This window comes from Euprymna scolopes, chromosome 2 (assembly GCF_053919585.1).
Source record: "Euprymna scolopes isolate OS-2025 chromosome 2, ASM5391958v1, whole genome shotgun sequence".
In the NCBI taxonomy this organism is placed as follows: Eukaryota; Metazoa; Mollusca; class Cephalopoda; order Sepiida; family Sepiolidae; genus Euprymna; species Euprymna scolopes.
In genome coordinates, this window is record NC_136483.1 from 139,901,365 (window position 1) to 139,922,494 (window position 21,130).

Below are 21,130 nucleotides of genomic sequence, written 5' to 3' on the forward strand. Positions count from 1 at the left end.
TGCTGATTTTTCACCTCGACACTTCGATTTGAGTTGTTCCCCTTCTTTTATTTCATCGGATTTAATCATGGCTGACAAAAATCACTCCGACCACGGCCCTCTGTAATATTAACGAAGGTTACGCTATGACTAGCTTGGTGGTAAAATTCGATTTTCTTGGATAATAAAAAACTACTTGATTAAATTATGTGATTTGGGGAATATTTCATCTTCGTTTCGTGATTGGTACGTGCATATTTTCTTTATTTTTAATTGCCACCATAAGTGCCACAGAATGATTATCAGTCGCGAGATGAGGAATACTATGAGAGTACTAACATTTATTAACTGCATTTGTCTCTTTTTTTTCTTGTAAATAAATTATATCACTAAGTTTTTTCGTTGAATAATTCCGACTTTTTGCCTGTTATTTATTTCACTAATATTTTAAAACGAATTGAGAAATTTAAGTAGGACTGGATTGCCCTGGTAGCAAATGTGGTATTATGGTGATTAGAGTAATTGGCCAATAAATTAAATATATTAGAGTAAGATAGACATTTTTTAGCTATGGTGGATGGCCTTGTACCCAATTTGTTTAATGTACATTTAAAAAACTATTTATTGCAAATAAATAATTCGAAGTGTAACATCTGACCTGTAAAGGAACTAGAAAGTCTCCTACTAAGGTAACCGACCTTTTGTTAAACTTTAACCTCGTGTGGAGGCGGATAAAAAAGAGTACTCTATAATCTTTCATTATTTCTATCAATATACGTCATCTATTTTTTTTTTTTTTAACCGTATACATTCAAATTGCGTTATCGGAAAAGAGAGTGCTAACGTACACGGCAGTGTAAAATTTACACACGGACCAATCAGCTTTCAGTAAATTTGAAATCAGCCAATCAGAAGGCAGCATTTCCTTACTTGCCATAATCATGCATATATAATGAGTTAACTTGGTGCGTTTAAATCTAAAAGCATTTTGTCTCACTACGATTCATTATGTCCGCGTGAGCCGAATCTTTAGGCATTTTTTTTTCAAATTCCTTTAGTTAACACACACATAAGAAATCAACTCACCATGGTAAAGTATTTATTTATCTAATCCTCGATTTAAAGAACTAAGTTGTTTTTACTATTGTTAAAAACAATTGAACATTTTAACTTTGAGATGAGTGCCGTTTGTAGTATTAGCCTAACTGTTCTCGTTTTTATAAATGTTTAAATTTATTGACCAAACAATACCATATTATAAATATTGAATTAAACTTCTGCCGAGTAAAATTTTTTTAAAATCCCTCGGAAACTTTAAATCAAACAATAGCGTTCTTTTTACCACCTACGCAGTTAAACTCTGGGATATTTTCTACAAGTTAATGCGTATGAAAAATCTTTCAATTACGTTAGTATCAATTCTATAATTGTCTTAGCCATTATCTACGGTGTCTGGAGCCGTTAACTTCTTACGTTTTGAGTTGTTTATGAAAGTCCACTGCTTTAGAAGTCACCTGTATGTTTAATCGCCAAATCGTGTAGCATGAATGTATATATAATATTTATATATCACTCCAAGATACTCCGATCAGCTTTTTAAATTTGGTTGAAATATCAGAATATGGTCCATTCTAAAATGTCATTTAAAATATAGTGGGGTGGGGGGATTTTGTGTTTCACCTAACAATTAAAGACGCCATAAAACGTTCAACATGACATTTTACAAAAAGTACAGTCCATACTCTGCATAATCATTTTTAAATACTTCAATTTTGTAATAACTTTTCCATATTTTTATAAAGTTGCCGAAAAGGGAATTCCAACTAGAATTCCTTTCAATATAAGTTTAGTGTCACTTTAAACTTACATTCTTCACTTTCAGAGGGAATGTATTAGTATCCACGTCGGTCAGGCCGGTGTCCAAATTGGTAACGCTTATTGGAAATTGTATTGCCTGGAACATGGCATCCAACCAAATGGCCAAATGCCATCTGACAAAACCGTTGTTGGTGGTGATGATTCCTTCAACACCTTTTTTAGTGAAACGGGGGCTGGAAAACACGTCCCCCGGGCTGTATTCGTCGACTTGGAACCAACTGTTGTAGGTACGTATTAAACTTTTTTTTTTAATATATTAAAACCAGGGTTTTTTTTTGGGGGGGGGGTTACATAGGCGTCATCATTTATCAAGGCCGATAGGCCACTCAAGGATAAGGGTTAAAGAGTGTAGAGTAGTCAAAAGGACAATATAGTAATCGATAGTAATGGAAGTTCGGTAAATTTGTTAACTTAAGTGGAACGGCTCATCAGAAACTTGTTCACGTTGGACTTGAAGACAACCATATTATAGACAGCTGGAAAGCAGGAAAACGGAAGACAATTCCACAGGCGTGCAGTTCTAAGAAAGAAGCTTTGATCATGGAATCTATGTTTAGGTTTAGGCACAGATAAAGAGTGGGGAAAATTATTGATAATGTTTTCAGCTAGTCTAGTGTTTCTTGTGAAAGTTTGGCGAGGGGGGGGCATAGATTGAAGCTGAGTCGAACACTTTCCATGAAAATAACGATAAAGCAGAGACAAACTCGCAACATCTCTTCTGTGAGATAGAGGTTGCAGTGAAGAGAAAAGGACATCTCCCACCAGGCCACGAAGTCTATTTTGAACCCTATCAAGGCAGGACAAGTCTTTTCTAGCAGCTCCTGCCCATATGTGGCAACAGTATTCCATCCTTGGACGTATCTGGCTCTTATATAGATAGAGAATTGCGTCAGCAGTGAGATGTCTACTGGATCGATAGAAGGATCCAACCATTTTTCCAGCGGCCTTGGCAACAGATTTGATGTACGTATTCCATTTAAGATCAGGAGTAAAGGTCAAACCCAGAAGCCTGTCAAAACTTGAGGCCTCCCCAAGACGAGAGCCATTCATTTCAATTGATGCCAGATGGGGATCAGAACGTTGATGATGTAAAGATAGAAGCTTGGTTTTAGATGCATTAAAAGTAACCAGCCACTCCTTTCCCCATTGTATAACGTGATCAAGATCAGAAGAGAGAGAATCGGAGAGAACTTGGTCGTTTACTGTCTTAGATGTGCTACCATAGATGGTAGTGTCGTCAGCAAAAATGTCTACGAATGATGTAAGGATGTGATTTGGAAGATCGTTAATGTAGATCAGGAAAAGAGTTGGGCCCAGGATGGACCCCTGAGGGTTGCGGAGTCGGATGGTAAAAGTCCGACTCCGACTCCTAGAATGCTGACTCCGACTCCTTTGATATCTCTGACTCCGACTCCTTGACTCCTATGTGGAAATCTATTCTGCAGATCCATATATCAGCCTTCCACATCTATTCAGCATGCATTTTATAATTACTTTTCATGTATATCATTTTTGACGTTTAATATTCACTTGTATGATAAATATACTCACATATACACTATAACAGCTTTATTCACATTTTTTTTTTTTTACTCATGTCTACTCCTAACAAGGTATATCACCACTTGGGCGTAAAAGTCTACTATTTGGGACTATGTCTAGGAAAGATTAACAAGATGTTGGTTTATGTAACATTATAACTTTGCATATCAGTACGACCAGAGAAGCAGGTAGCAGGAAGGGAATTCCAAAGTCTAGCTGTTCGAGAGAAGAAACTATTAGAATAAAAAGCTTTCTGGCATCTAGGGATCTCAACAGTGAAGGAATGAGATCTTATTCCTAAGCGGTTTTGTCAGAGATATCTATAGCGAGGGGGTACAAGTGAAACAACTTCATCAGAGCACATTCCATTAAAATATTTGTAAAACAGGTACAGAGATGCAACATTGCAGCGATGGGACAAGGGATGGAGTTTAGTTGATAAAGTGGACCGATTAAATTGACAACTCTTTTTTGAAACCTATCATGTGACAACAATACTCCATACGTGTGCGAATGGTGGCCTTATAGAGGTACAGGGTGCTCTCAGGTGTGAATAGACTTCTAGCTCGATAGAGGGAACCCACCTTCTTTGCAGCAGTCTTTGAAATGTCCTCTTTGTATTTGTTTCAGTTTATATTGCCTGTAAATGTTAAGCCGAGGAGTTTGAAGGTAGAATTCTTAGGTAGGATGCTATTTGTCATGGATATAGGCGGTTGGAGAGGCGTCTTGTAATTGTTAAAGGAGAGCAGCTTAGTTTTGCTAGCATTAAATGTTACCATCCATTTTCGGCCTCATTCCGTAATGGTCTAACGATTCTGCCATTGTCTTAGATTTATGTATATCTGTTCTTCCCTCTCCAGGTGCTAGTTGGAAACATTACTGTCTATATGAGGGAATGGGCTATAGAGAAGCTCCAAGAGCGTCCAGCTGCATCTGTGTAACCTGAGAAACCAAGCCAATTTTTATAATGAACATTAAAGTTACCAAACACATGTATTTGGGGCATTACTATTCAAGGAGACTGCTGCATCTATGGTATCAAAGACATGACCGATTAGAGTACAATCCTGACTTGAGGAAAAACGATAGAGAAAATATAAGTAACTAACGCAGTGATGAAATGTTAGTCGAAAGCACATAAAAGCCTGGTCATCCGATTCAAGATTTTTCTCTCTAGTTAAAGGGAGGGTGCTACGGATATAGACTCCAAGCCTGTGCATATATCTATCCGAGTCCTTACAGCAAAGAGGGAAGTATCCTGCTATGTTAAAGTAGTTAAAGGGGATTTAAGAGTCTAATTTTGTTTCACTTAATGCTAAGATATCCGAGGAGTTTACTAAAAAGTAAGACTCTACATCTTCTATATTTCCTTGAAGCCCACGAACATGTGTGAAAGCGAGCCTCAAGGGTGGAGGTGAATTCGTTTTGTTTGGGTGGTTGTCTGGTTTTATTATGATATTTGTTTGGGTTGTCATTTCATTATGTTTTTGTTTAATGTCAGGTTAGAGGAAGAGTGTTTAGCAAAGTGAGCCGGTTTTGACACCAAGTATACATACAGTGGCCCATTAGTCGAGTCTTGTCTAGAAGTTGTGGTCTCGTGAAAGCCCACCAGATATAGCAGCAGGGTCCCTTTCTATGCGCGGCCTGGCACTACAATTTTTTCAGTTTCTGAGAGAAAGAGTGAAATTTAAAATAGGGAATAGAGGAACGGCGTTCAATGCCCTAGTCAGAAAACAAGGCCAAGCACAAGGTGGCTCTGGTGAGTTCCTGGTATTGTTCATCTGGTCTGGCTAATAGGCATAGAAAAAGTGTGAAAGCCGGCGATAGACAGAGCCTATCTACTCCTTAAGCAAGTTAGGTTTGCAAACCAGGAATTTGTTTGAGTCACCAGCTCCAAGAAGGTTGTCAACTATGATTGTGGAGGCCTCCCTCCACCAGTTTTGTTATCAATTTTTTTTTCTCTTAGATGGATGATTTGACAAGATCTACAGGTCCATCACACCGAGAGGGGTGACCATTCGCCTGGTTTTTACATGAAGTATTTTTGCGCCCCCACATGAATGAAGATATTGAGTATCTTACTTTAAAGTTTTTCTCTATTCTACATAGATAGGCGTAGGATTGGGGATAGATTCCCCTCTTACATTTACAAGAAATTGTATCTTTCAGGTACTGCGAGAGAATCAATCTGCTCTAACAATTTATTTGTTTTAAAATAAATGAATAGGATATTAATAATAATTACTTGAATATGTAAGGGAATATAAAGCAAAGAAAACAAAAGAAATCGTGGGGCGAGATTTACACACCACACGGATAGATGAACTTAACTTTGTGTTCTTTGAGAGATGTTGGTCTAGCTAAAAGACCAGTGTCTCCACGTGGAATGAATTGAGGTGCAAAGATTAGCACTTATTTGAGAGCAGTAAGAGGGAGGGAAGGAGGGAGGGAGTATCTGCCTTAAGAGCCAAATGTGTGCTTTGATTTTAATACTTCCTTCTTTTATTTAATTGAAACGGTATAATTTTCAATTTCTGTATTAATAATTTAAAACATACAAACTCATTAATTATAATTTCAAGCATGTAGATAGCACGAAATATAGAAATGGAATAAAATAATGTATAAAATAAATCAATTTTTTTTTAGTAATATCTATTTTAAAGAAAGGTTAAGGGATGGTTAAAATTTTAAATAGGTTTAAAGCTTCGTTTTTAATACAAGTCCCCCCCCCTTGCAAAATTTGATTATCGTATTTTATTGTATAACATGGGGAGTAGAGTCACCAGTTAAAATCAATTCAGATAAGAATGGGAGTTTGTAAATGTGGTTAAAAATACATTATAAATACATTTAAAAATATGAACTAATTATATAGAATAAGTTAACATAACAAAAGGATAAAAAATTTACAATTAAATTTTATTATGCTATCAGTTCAAAAGGGACTACAATATTTCAATATGGGGAAATCTCTTTAGGCTATGGCATTTCGAAGCCAAATGCTTCTCATCAGAAAAGGGGAGTAAAGACACATATGCAGAAAAGAAATTTTTTAAAAGATAATATTGCCTTTATGGAAAAAGGATCAAAGAAAAGTAGGAAGCTGTACTGAGACTGGAGCCGATTAAAGAACTGCCAGCAACGACTGTAAAAGAGTAATAAAGAATGCGAGAGAGTTGTATGCTCAGTTTTGTTAAGTCCAAAGTAGTTCAGGAGCAACTTGGTTCCCCCCAGTTTTGGCAAATAGCAAACATGATCCTGAACAGAAGCATATGCTCAATCCCAACCATCATCAATGAATCTGAGGTAATCTCGACAGCATCAGACAAAGCCAAACTCTTTGCCAAGAACTTTGCAACTAATTATACTCTATGCAACCAAGGCTGTCAATCCCCAGTATTTCCTCCTTTATCAGAAGATACACTATGCGACATACAAATATCTGTGCGTTGTACTAGCCCTGATAGCATTCCAATTAGAGTGCTGAAAAAGCTTCAACCAGAACAAGTTCCCCTATTTACAAGGCTGTTTAAGTGTTGTCTTAAGGAGAATTGCTTCCCAACACCTTAAAAAAACCTCATCAGTATGCTCTGTATTTGAGAATTCAGGTAATCGGGCATCTTCCTCTTACTACAGACTAATAAGTCTCCTGTGCGTCATGAGTAAGTTGCTGGAATCCATGTTAAATGGAGAAGTAGTAAACCACCTTAGCAGAAATAACCTTCTTAGTAACATGCAATATGGTTTCCATTCTACTAGATCTACAGTAGATGTGCTTACGGTTATATCTCATAGGATTAGTGAATCTCTCGACAAAGGCTTTCTTTTCTAGGGCAATTGCTCTTGACATATCAAAGCCCTTCTATAAGGTATGGCATAAAGGTCTACTTCACACGATTTCTAGCTGCGGTATAACTAGAAATATTTTCTCAATTATTAAATCATTTCTCTCTGATAGGCTGATAAGAGTAGTAGTTGACGAGCTGAAATCAGAGGCCCACAGTATTAATGCTGGAGTCCCTCAGGGGTCCATCCTGGGCCCAACTCTCTTCCTGATCTACATCAATGATCTTCCAAATCATACCCTAAGATCATTTGCAGACATTTATGAGGATAACACTACCATCTATGGTAGAGCATCAAAGGCTGCAAATCTCCAAGTTCTCTCTGATTCTCACTCCTCTGATCTGGAGCATGTGGTGCAATGGGGAAAGAAGTGGCTGGTTAATTTTAATGCATCTAAAACCAAGTTTCTATATTTACATCATCAACGCCCTGATCCCCATCTGGCATCAATTGAAATGAATGGCTCTTGTCTTAGAGAGGCTCCATGTTTTGACAAGCTTCTGGGCTTGACCTTTATTCCTGATCTGAGATGGAACACGTATATCAAATCCGTTGCCAAAGTCGCTGGTAAAATGGTACATATATAACTCCTGATGCAATTCTCTATCTATAAAAGAGCCAGGTGCATCCAAAGATGGAGTATTCTTGTCACATCTGGGCAGGACCTGCTAGAAAGACTTTATCCTGCCTTTACCCTAACCCTAACCCTAACCCTAACCTGCCTTGACAAAATTCAAAATAGACTTCGTAGCCTAGGGGAGGAGATGCCCTTTTCTCTTCCCTGCAACCTCTTTCCCACAGAAAAGACACTGCAAACCTATCTCTGCTTCATCGCTATTTTCATGGCAGATGCTCGTCTGGACTGTAATCTATGGTACCTCCTTGCCAAACTTTCATGAAAAACACTCATTTAGCTGAAAACACTATCAATAATTTCCCCCACATCTGTGCCTAAACCTAAATGTAGATTCCATGAACAAAGCTTCTTTCTTAGAACTGCATGCCTGTGGAACTCTCTTCCATTTACCTGCTTTCTAGCTGACTACAATTTAGTCATATTCAAGTCCAGCGTAAACAAATTCTTGATGAGCCGTTCCTCTTAAGTAATCCAATTTAACAAATTTCTACTAGTAACGATAGCTACGATATTATCCCATTGACTTCTGTATACTCATTAACCCTTATTCTCGAGTGGCCTCCAGGCCTTCATAAGTGGTGACTCCTATGTAAAAAAAGAGGAAGGAAAAGCTATAAAGGATTATAGTTCCATGGGTTGTTTCTTATTGATGTATACCCGTTTTTTTTTGGGGGGGGGGATCAGATTGTAATTCCGGATCGATCCTGGACTAATCCAATTACCAACTTCTAGTAGATTCAGGAACTAGATAACTATCAGATTACAATCCGATTGTTATCCTATGAAATCCACAGTGATCCTACTCAAAGACAGAATTTTCATTGATCCTGTGTGATGTCACATCCAAAAGGAAAACAATTGAGCAGACAGGATTTGCTGTGATTCGATAGACCGACATATCTTGATGAAGTATAAGCATTACAATACAGTATAAAATATATCTTCAAAATAATGACAAAACCATACAAAAACACTTAAATTGTGCTTAGGAAGCAATTAAATTATTGCTTATTCACCAAACCTGTTTTCCTGCTCTTATTGACTTATACTGCTCCCTTTTGGAAATCATAATTTATCATTCTGGCCACATGTATATTTTTACTGATGTATGTTACTAAAATAACTGGCACAAATATTATTTCTAAATGTTTGCTTTGAAGTGATAATGCGTTGCCTCCAAGATGTCTTCCTGTCTGTTTTGCATGATAAACATTAAAAATCCTTATACTCTTAAATCCTCCCCAAATCCCTGTATATCTATATTGTATATTAATACTGTATTCTTGTAAGTTATATCATCTCTCCTCTTTCAACTGGACAAAAAACCAATTGCTCATTTTCCTAAGCTGATATAAAATAAAAAATCACATACTTTGCATGTACCTTGGGAAGGGGGTTTAGCTTCCGGTCCTAAACTTTAGACCGCTGACCCTTTAAAAATCGATAAATACTAAACATCTATAGATTTCTATTGATAAGGCATGCGTTAATTTAACTTATATTTATACTTTATAGAATATCTATAAAACAGATATCTATTAATCACAGTTTGTACCCAGATTATAAGTGATCTATATTAACTAGCAACTGTATCTTTCTTTCACTTAGATGGGATAAAGTACTGGTGATTATCTTGACATGAAAGCTACCACTTAAAGCACATTTCGAAAAACACCCCAACCCTTATATTATAATTTCCAATTAGTCACTAATCCACAAACCATATTTGATCTTTTCTTAATCCTAGTAGATATTAGCCTTAAATCTACACCCCATACTCATAGTTACTTCCTTTCAAAATGTAACCACATCTTCCAATTTTAATCCTATTCTGAGGAGTGTAACTTTGAAGCAGATACTAATTCTTTGATACTTACTATTAATCCAAACTATCACTTCAGGGGCATATAAATACCTGGATTTGAAATCAGGCGCGAGGAAAACCCTTTTGGTGCTGATGGACCCGTAGATCTGGTCAGGTCATCCATCTAGAAGGAAAACTGATTTGTAAACCTGTGCCACTGACCTACTATGTCTTGGCACGAAATGGGAGAAGGAGGCCTCCTCAGTCCTTGACGACAACCCTCCTAGAGCTCGTAACTTAATCAAATCACCGGTTTGCAAACCTAAACTGATTAAGGAGTAGATAGGCTCTGCCTATCGCCCGGCTTCCATACTCTTTCTTTGCCTATTAGCCAGGAGCAGAGGTGCGGTCGAAGGGACTCATCAGAGACGTCGAGTGCTTAGCCTTGTTTCTTGACTAGGGCAATGAATGCCGTCCTCCATATTTGCCTCATTCCATTCCCCTATGGCTGGGCATCTTGGGGGTGCTTGTTTACCATATATGTTAACATGATTGGACTGCTATCAGACAAGTTTGAGGGTACTGGTTTGACGGTTGCTAGTTGCTGCTTCCAACTGACAGTATAGGAGCCCTAACTCTTTGGTAGCGCTTAGAGCTCTATCATCAGTTGTATAATATTGGGATGTTTGTAGTGCAATGTTGTGTATGGAAAGGGGCCCTGCATTCATCTCTGGTGGGCATTCGCGAAGCCACATTCCTGTAGATGAGGAGCCGGCTGAAGCTCTACTTGTGTTGCATGACGGTGGCTATGCGCATCCGTTTTGCATAGCACCTCACCCCAGATCTAAAACTACAAAATAAAATAACAGCTCAATCAAAAAAAAAAAACGTTCAAATCAGACACACACTCAAAGAATTCGCCTTCTCCCTTCAGGCTTGCATTTACAAATATCTGTGGACTTAGAGCTAACTTAGATGATGTTGGATTATTCCTCCTAGCAAACTCCCCGGATATCTTAGCACTAAGTGAAACTAAATTGCACTCCTCCATCCCATCTAACCAGTTTAACATGTTTGGTTATCTTCCACTTTGTCGTAAGGACTGTGATAGACACATGCATGTACTTGGAGTCTATATTCGTGACACCCTCCCCATGTCTACGGAATCTAAACTAGAATCAGGTGATCAGGCCTTTATATGCTTTAAACAAACTTTACAACATAACGTTAGCTACCTGTATTTTCTTTATCGCTCTCCATCAACCCAGGACTGTACTATAATCAATCATGTATCAGATAGCATAGTTGTAGCACTCTCCCTTGACACTAGCACCCAAATACATGTATTTGGTGACTTTAACGCCCACCACAGAAATTGGCTTGGCTTCTCTAACTACACTGACACAGCTGGTAGCATCATCTATAACTTTTCTATATCCCATTCCTTGACACAGACAATAACATTCCCGACCCGTCTCCCAGATCGTCAGAACCAGCAAGCCTCACTTCTGGATCTATTTCCGACAACATGTCCTAAGGATTATGTAACAAATACTCATTGCTCATTCGGGAATGCTGATCATGCTGTGATAATGATAGACATCACTCTAAACTCTCAACCCCAAGTTGAAGAGCCATTGCTCCAAAGGTACTACAATAAAGCTGATTGGGCTACCATTAGATATCACATCAGAGATGCCTCATGAGGAAATATCTTTTCTCTTCCTGCAGAACAGTGCGTAAATGAGACTATTGAATGGTTCAAAGCAGCAATCAAAGCACAGGAGTTCTATAGCTAACCCCACTCTCCCCAATGGTTTACTTCTACTTGCGCAACTGCAATTGCTCAGAAGCAACATGCATACCGTAGATTTATCTGACATATGTCCTGTACAAATAGACAAAAATTTATAGAAGCTAGAAGTAATTGTAAGAAAGAAGTAGCAACAGTTAAAATGAAGTGCAGAAATTAGGAACCCGAGATTTCTGGAAAATCTTTTCTTTTTTTTTTTTACAAAGTGGTAACCACTTATGAAGGCTCGGAAGCCACTCGGGGATAAGGGTTATTGCATGTACAGTAATAAATGGGATAGTATCGTAGTAATCCTTAGTATTGGAGAATTGATAAAGTGTCTTACTTAATGGGGCGGTTTATCAGGCAGGATGGGCTGTTTTTAGCAGCTCCTGCCCAGATATAGCAGCAGTACTCCATCCTTGGCAACAGACTTGATGTATGTGTTCGATTTCAGATCAGGAGTAAAGGTCAAGCTCAGAAGCTTGTCAAAACATGGAGCCTCCCCAAGACGAGAGCCATCCATTTCAATTGATGCCAGATAGGGATCAGAACATTGATGATGTAAATATAGGAGCTTGGTTTTAGATGCAGTAAAAGTAACCAGCCACCTCTTCCCCTACTGTACCACGCGCCAAGATCAGAGGAGACAGAATCAGGGAGAACTTTGTCATTTATGGCCTTTGATGTGCTGCCATAGATGGTAGTGTGATCAGCATAGATGTTAACAAATAACTTAAGTATGTGTTTTGGGAGATCATTGATGTAGATCAGGAAGAGAGTTGGGTCAAAATGAACCCCTGAGGGATTCCAGCATTAATGTTTCTATGGTACCAGTTTACAAAAGCTCTGGCGAAAGAACTGACCCATTAAATTCTCACCCAATTAGCCTCTTCCCTCCTTTCTCAAAAATATTTGAATCCATAATTATCAAACTCTAGTCCACCACCTTACAGCTGCTAAACTTCTGTCTGACACTCAATATGGATTTAGACAAGCCCATTCTATTTCAGATTTTCTTACTGTAATCTTTGAACGTATATACCAAGCAATAGATAAGGCAGGGAGGGCAGTGGCCCATGATATATCTAAGGCTTTTGACAGGGTATGGCACAATAGTCTTCTCATGAAAATAAAAACCTATGGTATTACAGGATGAATACTTAAAATGATGAAAATGAGAGTAGAATCCAGGTTGTGCTCGATGAGCGTACATCCAAACAATATGATATAATAGCGGGCGTACCTCAGGGATCGATCCTTAGTCCTTTATTATTTCTGATATTCATAAATGACTTACCTGATAAAATTGTCTCTGAGATGGCTATATTTGCCAGCGACAATGCGCTCTATAGCAGGCATATGGGAAAAACTAATGAGTACATATCTAAGATAATGGCAGAAACCCTAGAAGACCTTCAGTCTGTAGTGGAATGGAGTCAGAAATGGATGGTAACATTCAAGACAAAGCTCGTTTTCTTTTAATAATTACATGAAACCTGACCAACCACCAATAGCAATGACTAAAGATACATTACCTGAAGGTACTTCCTTCAAATTCTCCGGCTTAATGTTCACAGGGAACATGAGTTGGAATAGATACATCGAGACCATTGCCAAGGCTGCTGAAAAGAAGAAGGGCTCTCTCTACAGTGCTAAAAAAGTTACTTACGTCTGGAAGTATCCTATACCTCTACAAAGCCACCATTCGCCCATGTATGGAGTACTGCTGTCACATTTGGACTGGTGCATCTGCTACTAGTCTTTCGCTCTTGGACAGGGTCCAAAAGAGAGTTGCCAACCTGATAGGTCCTGAACTTTAATCTAAGCTTCAGCCCCTGTTCCATCGATGAAATGTTGCATCCCTCTGACTGTTTTATAAGTATTTTCATTGTGGACACTCTGACGAAGTACAAACCCTTGTACCCCCTCGATGAAAATACCCCCCCCAACAAACCCAACAAGCAGCGAAGTCCCACCCCTACACAATACAGATCCCTAGATGTAAGAAAGTCTTCTACTCTAATAGTTTCTTCCTCAGAACTGCTAAACTTTGGAATTGTCTTCCGGGTTCCTGCTTCCCCAACTGTACTGATGCAGAAGTTCAAGTGTAATGTGAACAGACACCTTGCTGCTAAACTTTCTACATAGTACCCCTGCAACTTAGGTTTCTCATAGTAGCCCAGTACATCAAAGTTGTAATGTGATTTGTTTAGGGTAAAAATGTAATAAAACAAAAAGAAAAAAGACTGGTAAAATCAAACAGGAAAACCATGTAAAAACTAAAAAATTATTGAACTTAAGGAGTCGGAGTCGGATAAAAAATTCCGACTCCTAGTACTTTTAGAAATCCGACTCCAGCTAAAACCCTCGACTCCTTCCGGCTCCGACTCCGCAACCCTGATTAAAACTACCATTTTGAAAACTTTTTTTCATTTCCCTCTTCTTGTAACACCTTTTCTAATTTTTTAGATTAGATGTTTGACGCCATCTTTATTTTTTTATTTTCAAATTTTGAATTGAATTAGGCGGACCTGAACGACTTACCCCGCCCTGCTGTAAAATTATCGTCAATAACAGACTTAACTTTTATATTTGCAGGAAAATTTTTTTAACGGTAATGACTAACGTAGGGATCACTTTTAAATTATAAATAACGTTTTTTTTTTTTTTTTTACCACAAAAATAGCTTAAGGAGCTTTTGCTGACAGACCGAAAAAAAAAAATGGGTATCAATTTAAAAACGTTATAAGTAATAAATTTTTAAAAGTTTTCCTGCTAATACAGTTAAGTCTCTGGTCGATCATCCAGAGAAAAATAAAACCTGAAAAATTAATTTTATGGTAGGAGAGAAAGCTCGTTCAGGTCCGCCAAATTGTTATTTCATGTATTACGATAATATGGAAAAAAAAAAAAAAAAAAAAGAATTCACGCGCGTATCTGCTGTTAATATTTTCGATTGTAAATGTATTTCTTTAAACTTAGTATCTAATTTGTTCCATCAAATTTTTATGAAGATAAAGACTTTCTATCGTACAAAATCGTTATTTGGTTAAAGTTGAACGTATTTAATTGTAAATTTTTGTATTCACAATTTTAAAATCAAATTTAACGAAACGAGTAAATTTAAAATAACTAAATCCTAATTTGCCCAGTCTTATGGAATTTCACTTGTATTCTTGTAGTATTTGCAAATTCGTAGTCCCTATTCGACTAAATCTAGGCACCGCCAAAAATGGCCGCAAAATCAAGTTGTTGTTGTTTTTTAAAACTAAATTAGATTTATTAAAATCCATTATTTCTGAGTAACTTTTTTTTCCAGAAAGATAAAACCCTGAATTTTATCATATAGAAAACAGAATAATGTAAAACTTTTTCTACTATTTTTAATTAAATTTTAAATGTTAAATTTTCCCAAAAAGTTAATTGACATTTTTTGTCTTGCACAAAAACGTACTTAAATATTTAAAAAAAAAAAAGGGTTTTGAAATAATTAATTTATTTATTTATTGTCTAACTAAGATTTAGGATGATTTTCTAAGAGAATATGCAAAAATATTATAATATAAGTACCTGAATTTCAAATAATTCCACTTATTCATATAGGTAACCAGATATTTCGCGTCGATGTAGAGTCTAGATCGACTCTGTTTACGTTTGCGTTTGATAAGAAGAAAACTATGGAAGACCAAACAGGCCAAAAAAACTTATTTTTCAGTGACGAAAATTTCAATGTATTATTAAGCTGAGGCTGGCCAGTACCAGATGGGTGACCATTTGTATGAGTTTGGTTTTTAATGTGTATGTGTGTGGGGGCCAGGCTCTCCAAAATGGGGGGGGGGGGCAATTTAAAGCAGAATAAAAAAAATTATTTCAGCGCGTTTGGTCCACCGTAGTCGAAAAGCGGCAAACGTTTTCAAACGGGATCGAAAAAAATGATGCTATTTTTAACACAAAGGGCACAATATTTATCGATTTTTTTTTGTATCGATTCTTCAAAGCATGCCCTGTTTAATAATGGTCATGCCTTATTCGGCTCGCTAAAAAAAATTGTTAATTTATTTATCAAAAATTTTAAAATGGCTTTTTTCGTATAAGTATTAAATTTATTTTTTGTTTTGCTTAACTTAAATTAATTATTTTACGTAACATATTCACCGAATTTCACACTTCAAAACTCAAAAGCGGGATAATTAAACACAATCGAAGTTCTGATATTCAGACGTCAAAATAAGGTATGCAAACAATTTTTTTTTTTAATCTATAATTCTGTCCCTTACAACAACACAATATGTTTTGTTCAGCTTCAGATGATTATTTTAAGCATATTTGTTCCCACTTCAAAACAAGAGGGGGGTGTAAGCAAAAAAAAAAATATATATACATAAATATCGTTTATGAAAAATAAGTACACTGTTATAAAGTTCATTCTTCTCCTAATAATCGCTGAATATTTCGTATTGATCGGATAATTACCTGATTTTTGGTAGATTTTTAAAAAGACGGCCCGTCAAAAAGTACTGACCTGCACCCCCCCCCCCCAGTTTTGGCGGTGCCTAACTAAATCTCTCCATATTTACTTTTCTGCGTCATAAGAAACTATCGTCTTCCTACCTTGAAGCTGGCATAAGAATTCTTTCATGCCATTTAATTGCTTTCCCACCTAATAAAATTAACATGGCGAACTTTTTTCTCATGAAAATGGCTATCCCATAATCTTGTTCGCAAACATAACCATTTAAATTGAACTGCTCACTCTTTTACGCAATTTCCATTGAATTTTATTGTTGCGTAGTTCTACTTTTCTCCTAATAAAATCGTAAGTTTGTTTTTTAAAAAAACACTTTATCCATTTACATAATTTTTGAAATGTGACGTACTCGTTCAATAACGAGTACATACATGATAAAGACTTGTATTTTCTCTTAATTGCCGACATAAGTGCCAGCTTGAATAAGCACCGAATTTTGTTGAGGGCAAAAGTTTTTTTTTTGGGGGGGCACTCACTGTATATTAGGTGGCAAGTAGTCATTCTTCTAATCTCGAATGTTTTCGGTTTTATTCCATATTTATATATTTAGATTAAATTTGATAATCCCACTTTCAAGTTTTCTGAGATGATGGTTCATTGGTTCAATCTTTATTAACGGCAATTCTATTACAAAGCTTCTAGATTTCGATTTGAAGCCTTGCTTTATATCGATCAAAATTTGAATGACAATCTATAACAAATGTTCTGACCTACATTGTACCATCTTTATCATTTAAATGGCGAAATCCCATGTTCTGAATATTTTTGCCACGTGTTTAAGTTTTTTAAAAATTAAGCATCGTCTTACAACTTTTGAGCATAATAGCTAAACGCGCCTTTTGTTATTTCGTTTCAATGACTGATTAAATTAATATACATACAATGAAATACATTGACCTGCAGACTTTAAAAGTAGAGGACGTCGATAAACTCTGCGTCACTTTCACTTTAAAACGTATTAAATCAATACATTCTCTCGTTTCGCTTGTTAAATGGAATAATTCGTGCAACTTTTACAGAATAAAAACTATAAAAAAAACTAGAGTTACCTCCCTTTTCATCTTATTTCCTTTCTTTACACTTTAAATAAGGCCCTGTCTCATTGGCCAAAAGTGCCGCTCATCGACCAATCACGGCAACGTATTTATTAATCGGGACTAGAGAGTCGCTTTAAACTCTCTTTCGTTCGAACCTTCTTCTTCCGAACTTGAATGGGGCCGTCAAACAGAAAAACGTTAAAATAAGAACTTTTTGGACGTCTTAAAAAGCCGCAAACGCAATTTTTTTGCAACCTACTTATTTTACATTTGTATTTATTTGAAGTTAAATACACTTTTATTGTTCTTCGACTTGTATATTCGTGTTTCTTTTTCGTCTGAGTCCTAAATGTCTGGTCGAAACACAACAAAACATGATTTTTTTTCACACTAGTATTTCAACATTGTCTAAACTGAACGTTTTAGACAAAACTTTATTTTCTGATAGCTCTTTGTATTTTGTTGAATATTTGAGGAAACTTGCTATATATATTTGCACAAAATATAAAAATACGACCTCTTGCACTTTAAGGAAACAAGAGAAAAAGGGACATAAGTCGTTTTAAATCGGTTGAATGCCATTTGATATGGTATCGAAATATTGACGTCAATTTATAAAAAATGGAATATTGAAATTGACAATATTAGAAAACAATTTTTTAAAAATATTTTATTTTTTTAAATTTAAAAGTAAAATAGTTCCCTATAAATAGGCGATCGAATTGTTACTTAAATATGACTGTTGAAATGTTCTTTTACAAGAAATGTTTTTGATAGTATTATTAAATACTTACTAATTAAATTCTTTTACAATAATTTCAATTTTTAAATTCTATCAATATTCTGTAGTAATGACGTCAGTATTTCACGATCCAATAAAATGGCATTCTTTCAATCGGTGTTATACGACTTATGTCTCGTTTTCTTCCTCGTACGTTTGTTTCCTTAAAGTGCAAGAGGACCAAAAAAAGTCATTAGTCGCGAAAATTAAATGTTTACAAAATTTAATCAGATTGATTTGTCAAACTTAAGTGTCTTATCTTAAGTGATAAAATTTTAAAATTTGCTATGGTCACTTCTGCAGTTTACGGAATATATACTATTTGCTCGGATTTTCAAGTTAATTTTTACTGTATCTTTTACTTGGTTAGATTATGCTACTTTAGCACGATTCATAAACTGCAGTAGTATCCAAAACTTGATATTTACTCGCGTTTACTTTGAATTTACTTAGATAAAAACAAACAAACAAAAAAACTTGTATTTCTAAATACCTACTTTTATTTTCCAGATGAGGTCCGTACTGGTACATACAGACAACTTTTCCACCCTGAGCAGCTGATCATCGGCAAAGAAGATGCTGCCAACAACTACGCCAGGGGTCACTACACATTGGCAAGGAAATTGTGGATCTGGTCTTGGACAGAATCCGAAAACTTGCTGACTAATGTACTTTACTGCAAGCTTTCCTTATCTTCCACAGATACAACTCTATCCTTACTACACACTCTATCCTTACTACACACACTCGAACATTCCGACTGTGTTTTCATGGTTGACAACGAAGCCATCTATGATATTTGACGCAGAATTTTGGACATCGAACGTCCGTCATACACCAAGTATGTGTTGCAGGTGTGTGTTGAGCAAAAAAAAAAAAAAAAAAGTGGTAGTAGGCAGGCAGGCAGGCAGGCAGGCAGGCTCGAACCTGTGACGCGAGGGTAGAAAAGAAAGTGAAAGAAAATCTGGAGTAGGGGTAAGACGTATGCCCGCCAAAAACTTTTGATAGACATAACCAAAATTGACAAATTTGGTATCATATTGAAGCCTCGGACGAAAAATATCGAAATTTTGGCCCCAGCGGTCAACTCTAAGTTGTTCATCTGGTAGTTTTCTGCTTTGAGGGGGGGGGGAGGCCCAAAAAGGGACATTTTTTCGTTTTTCCTATGTATTTTAATAGTAATCTAATGATATTTATAGGTATTTGACAAAAACACTTTGTCATGTCACGTGATGTGATGTCAGCATGCTTTAATGGCGATGTTTGTATACAATACAATGTATATAATAAGAGATTCTTACGGGTAAAATGTCAGTATCATACAAATCAAAATATTAACTTACACGTTATGAAAATGTTACCAACGTGATTATTGGTTTAAAAATAGTAAAATACGAGAGTATAACGAAAAATGAGAAGGAAAAATGATAAGTAAAAAAAAATACGCTTAAAAATATGTAGCAATGAGAGGAACAATCGCTATGTTTACAAAACAAAAACAAACAGCCATTTTCTTTTTAGTATTAGTAACAATATAATCTCCTGATTCTGTTTAGAGTGAGAGGGGGTGAAAGATGAGCCGCTTGAATTCTAAGAACAGATACTACACTTTGATCTTAGTCAAAATACCAAGTAACCGTATTATATAGCTTAATTTCCTACTGAACATTATCTTCTATTAAAAAAAAGATGCATATTATATATTTATCGTGTACTAAATTGAGACAAGATGTCATATTCCAAACATCACATCGCTAAACTGCTGATTCCAAATTCTAAAATAAAAACATTATTATTTAGAAAGCCATTCTTAGTATTGAGAGGGGATTTTTTTTTTACATCTTCTCTATTTACACCTAACCATTTCTTAATTCTTAATATAAGACAATTTAATAATTCTTAATATAAAAAGGGGGATAGTATTTTACTATAATGGAATATGGACCGGGCTGAAATAAAAAAAATATTATTTAGAAAGCCATTCTTAGTATTCGGAAGGGATGGTTTTATATAATCCTGAGTTAAGGGGGAGGAGGGGGTTAAAGTCAATTGACTGCTGAGATTGATACTGCACTAAAGAATTCATGTTAAAGTAATATGTACTAGCAAATTACTCGGCGTCGCCTGGGATTGGATGGCATTCGTGGATATATGTACTAGAAGAATACCCGGCATAGCCCATGATTGGATGAAATAGGTGGATATATGTACTAGCAGAATACCCGGCGCCGCCCAGGATTGGATGAAATAGGTGGAATGTTTCTTAGCAGAATACCTGGCGTTACCCAGGATTGGATAAGATAGGTGGAATGTTTCCTAGCAGAATAACTAGCATCGGATAAGATAGGTGGATATTTGTACTAGCAAAATACCCGACTATGCCAGGTATTGGATGATTAGGTGGATATATGTACTAGCAGAATACCTGGTGTCGCTCGGAACTGGATGAGATAGGTGGATATTTGTAGTAGCAGCATACCCGGTGTTGCTCAGGATTGGATGAAATAGGTGGATATATATACTAGCAGATTACCCAGCGTCGCCCGGGATTTGATTAAATAGGTGGATATATGTACTAGTAAAATACCCGGCTATGCCAGGTATTGGATGACTTAGGTGAATATATGTACTAGCAGAATACCTGGCGTCGCCCGGGATTGGATGAGATAGGTGGATATATGTATTAGCAGAAAACCTGGCTACGCCCGGAATTGGATGAAATAGGTGGAATGTTTTCTAGCAGCATACCCGGTGTCGTCTGTGAGCATTGCCCGGGATTGGATAAGATAGGTGAAATGTTTCTTAGCAAAATACCAGGCGTTGCCCTGGATCTGATAAGATAGATGGATATATGTACTTGCAGAATACCTGGCGTGGCTCAGGATTGGATAAAATAGGTGAATATATATATAATAGCAGAATACTCGGCGTCGACAGGGATTGGAGGACATAGGTAGATATATGTACTAGCAGAATACCTGGATACGCATGGGATTGGATGATATAAGTGAATATATGTATTGGCAGATTACTGGTTGTCATCTGGGATTGGATAACATATTTGGATATATGTACAAGCAGAATACCCAGCATTGTCCGCGATTGGATGACATAGGTGGAAATATATACTACCAGAATACCCGGCGTTGCCTGGGATGTGATAAAATAGGTGAAATGTCTCCTAGGAGAATGCCCGACATTGCCTGAGATTGGATAAGTTTAGTGGAATGTTTCCTAGCAGAATAAACTGCATTGCCTGGGATCGCATAAGATGGATGGATATATGTACTAGCAGAATAC

The 21,130-nt window shown here is 36.5% G+C and overlaps 2 protein-coding genes across 2 annotated transcripts in view; one reads left to right on the forward strand and one right to left on the reverse strand.

Moving 5' to 3' along the window:
- The window catches only part of LOC145296720 (protein DD3-3-like), a 230,433-nt gene that overhangs the window by 96,366 nt on the left and 112,937 nt on the right, over positions 1–21,130 (reverse strand). The window lies entirely within an intron of this gene.
- Positions 976–18,716, forward strand: LOC145296739 (tubulin alpha-3 chain-like). The gene is made up of 3 exons (XM_080142763.1): positions 976–1,069; positions 1,862–2,084; positions 18,341–18,716. The coding sequence occupies exons 1-3, from the start codon at positions 1,067–1,069 to the stop codon at positions 18,631–18,633; spliced, it is 519 nt and encodes a 172-aa protein (XP_079998889.1). The 5' UTR covers positions 976–1,066; the 3' UTR covers positions 18,634–18,716.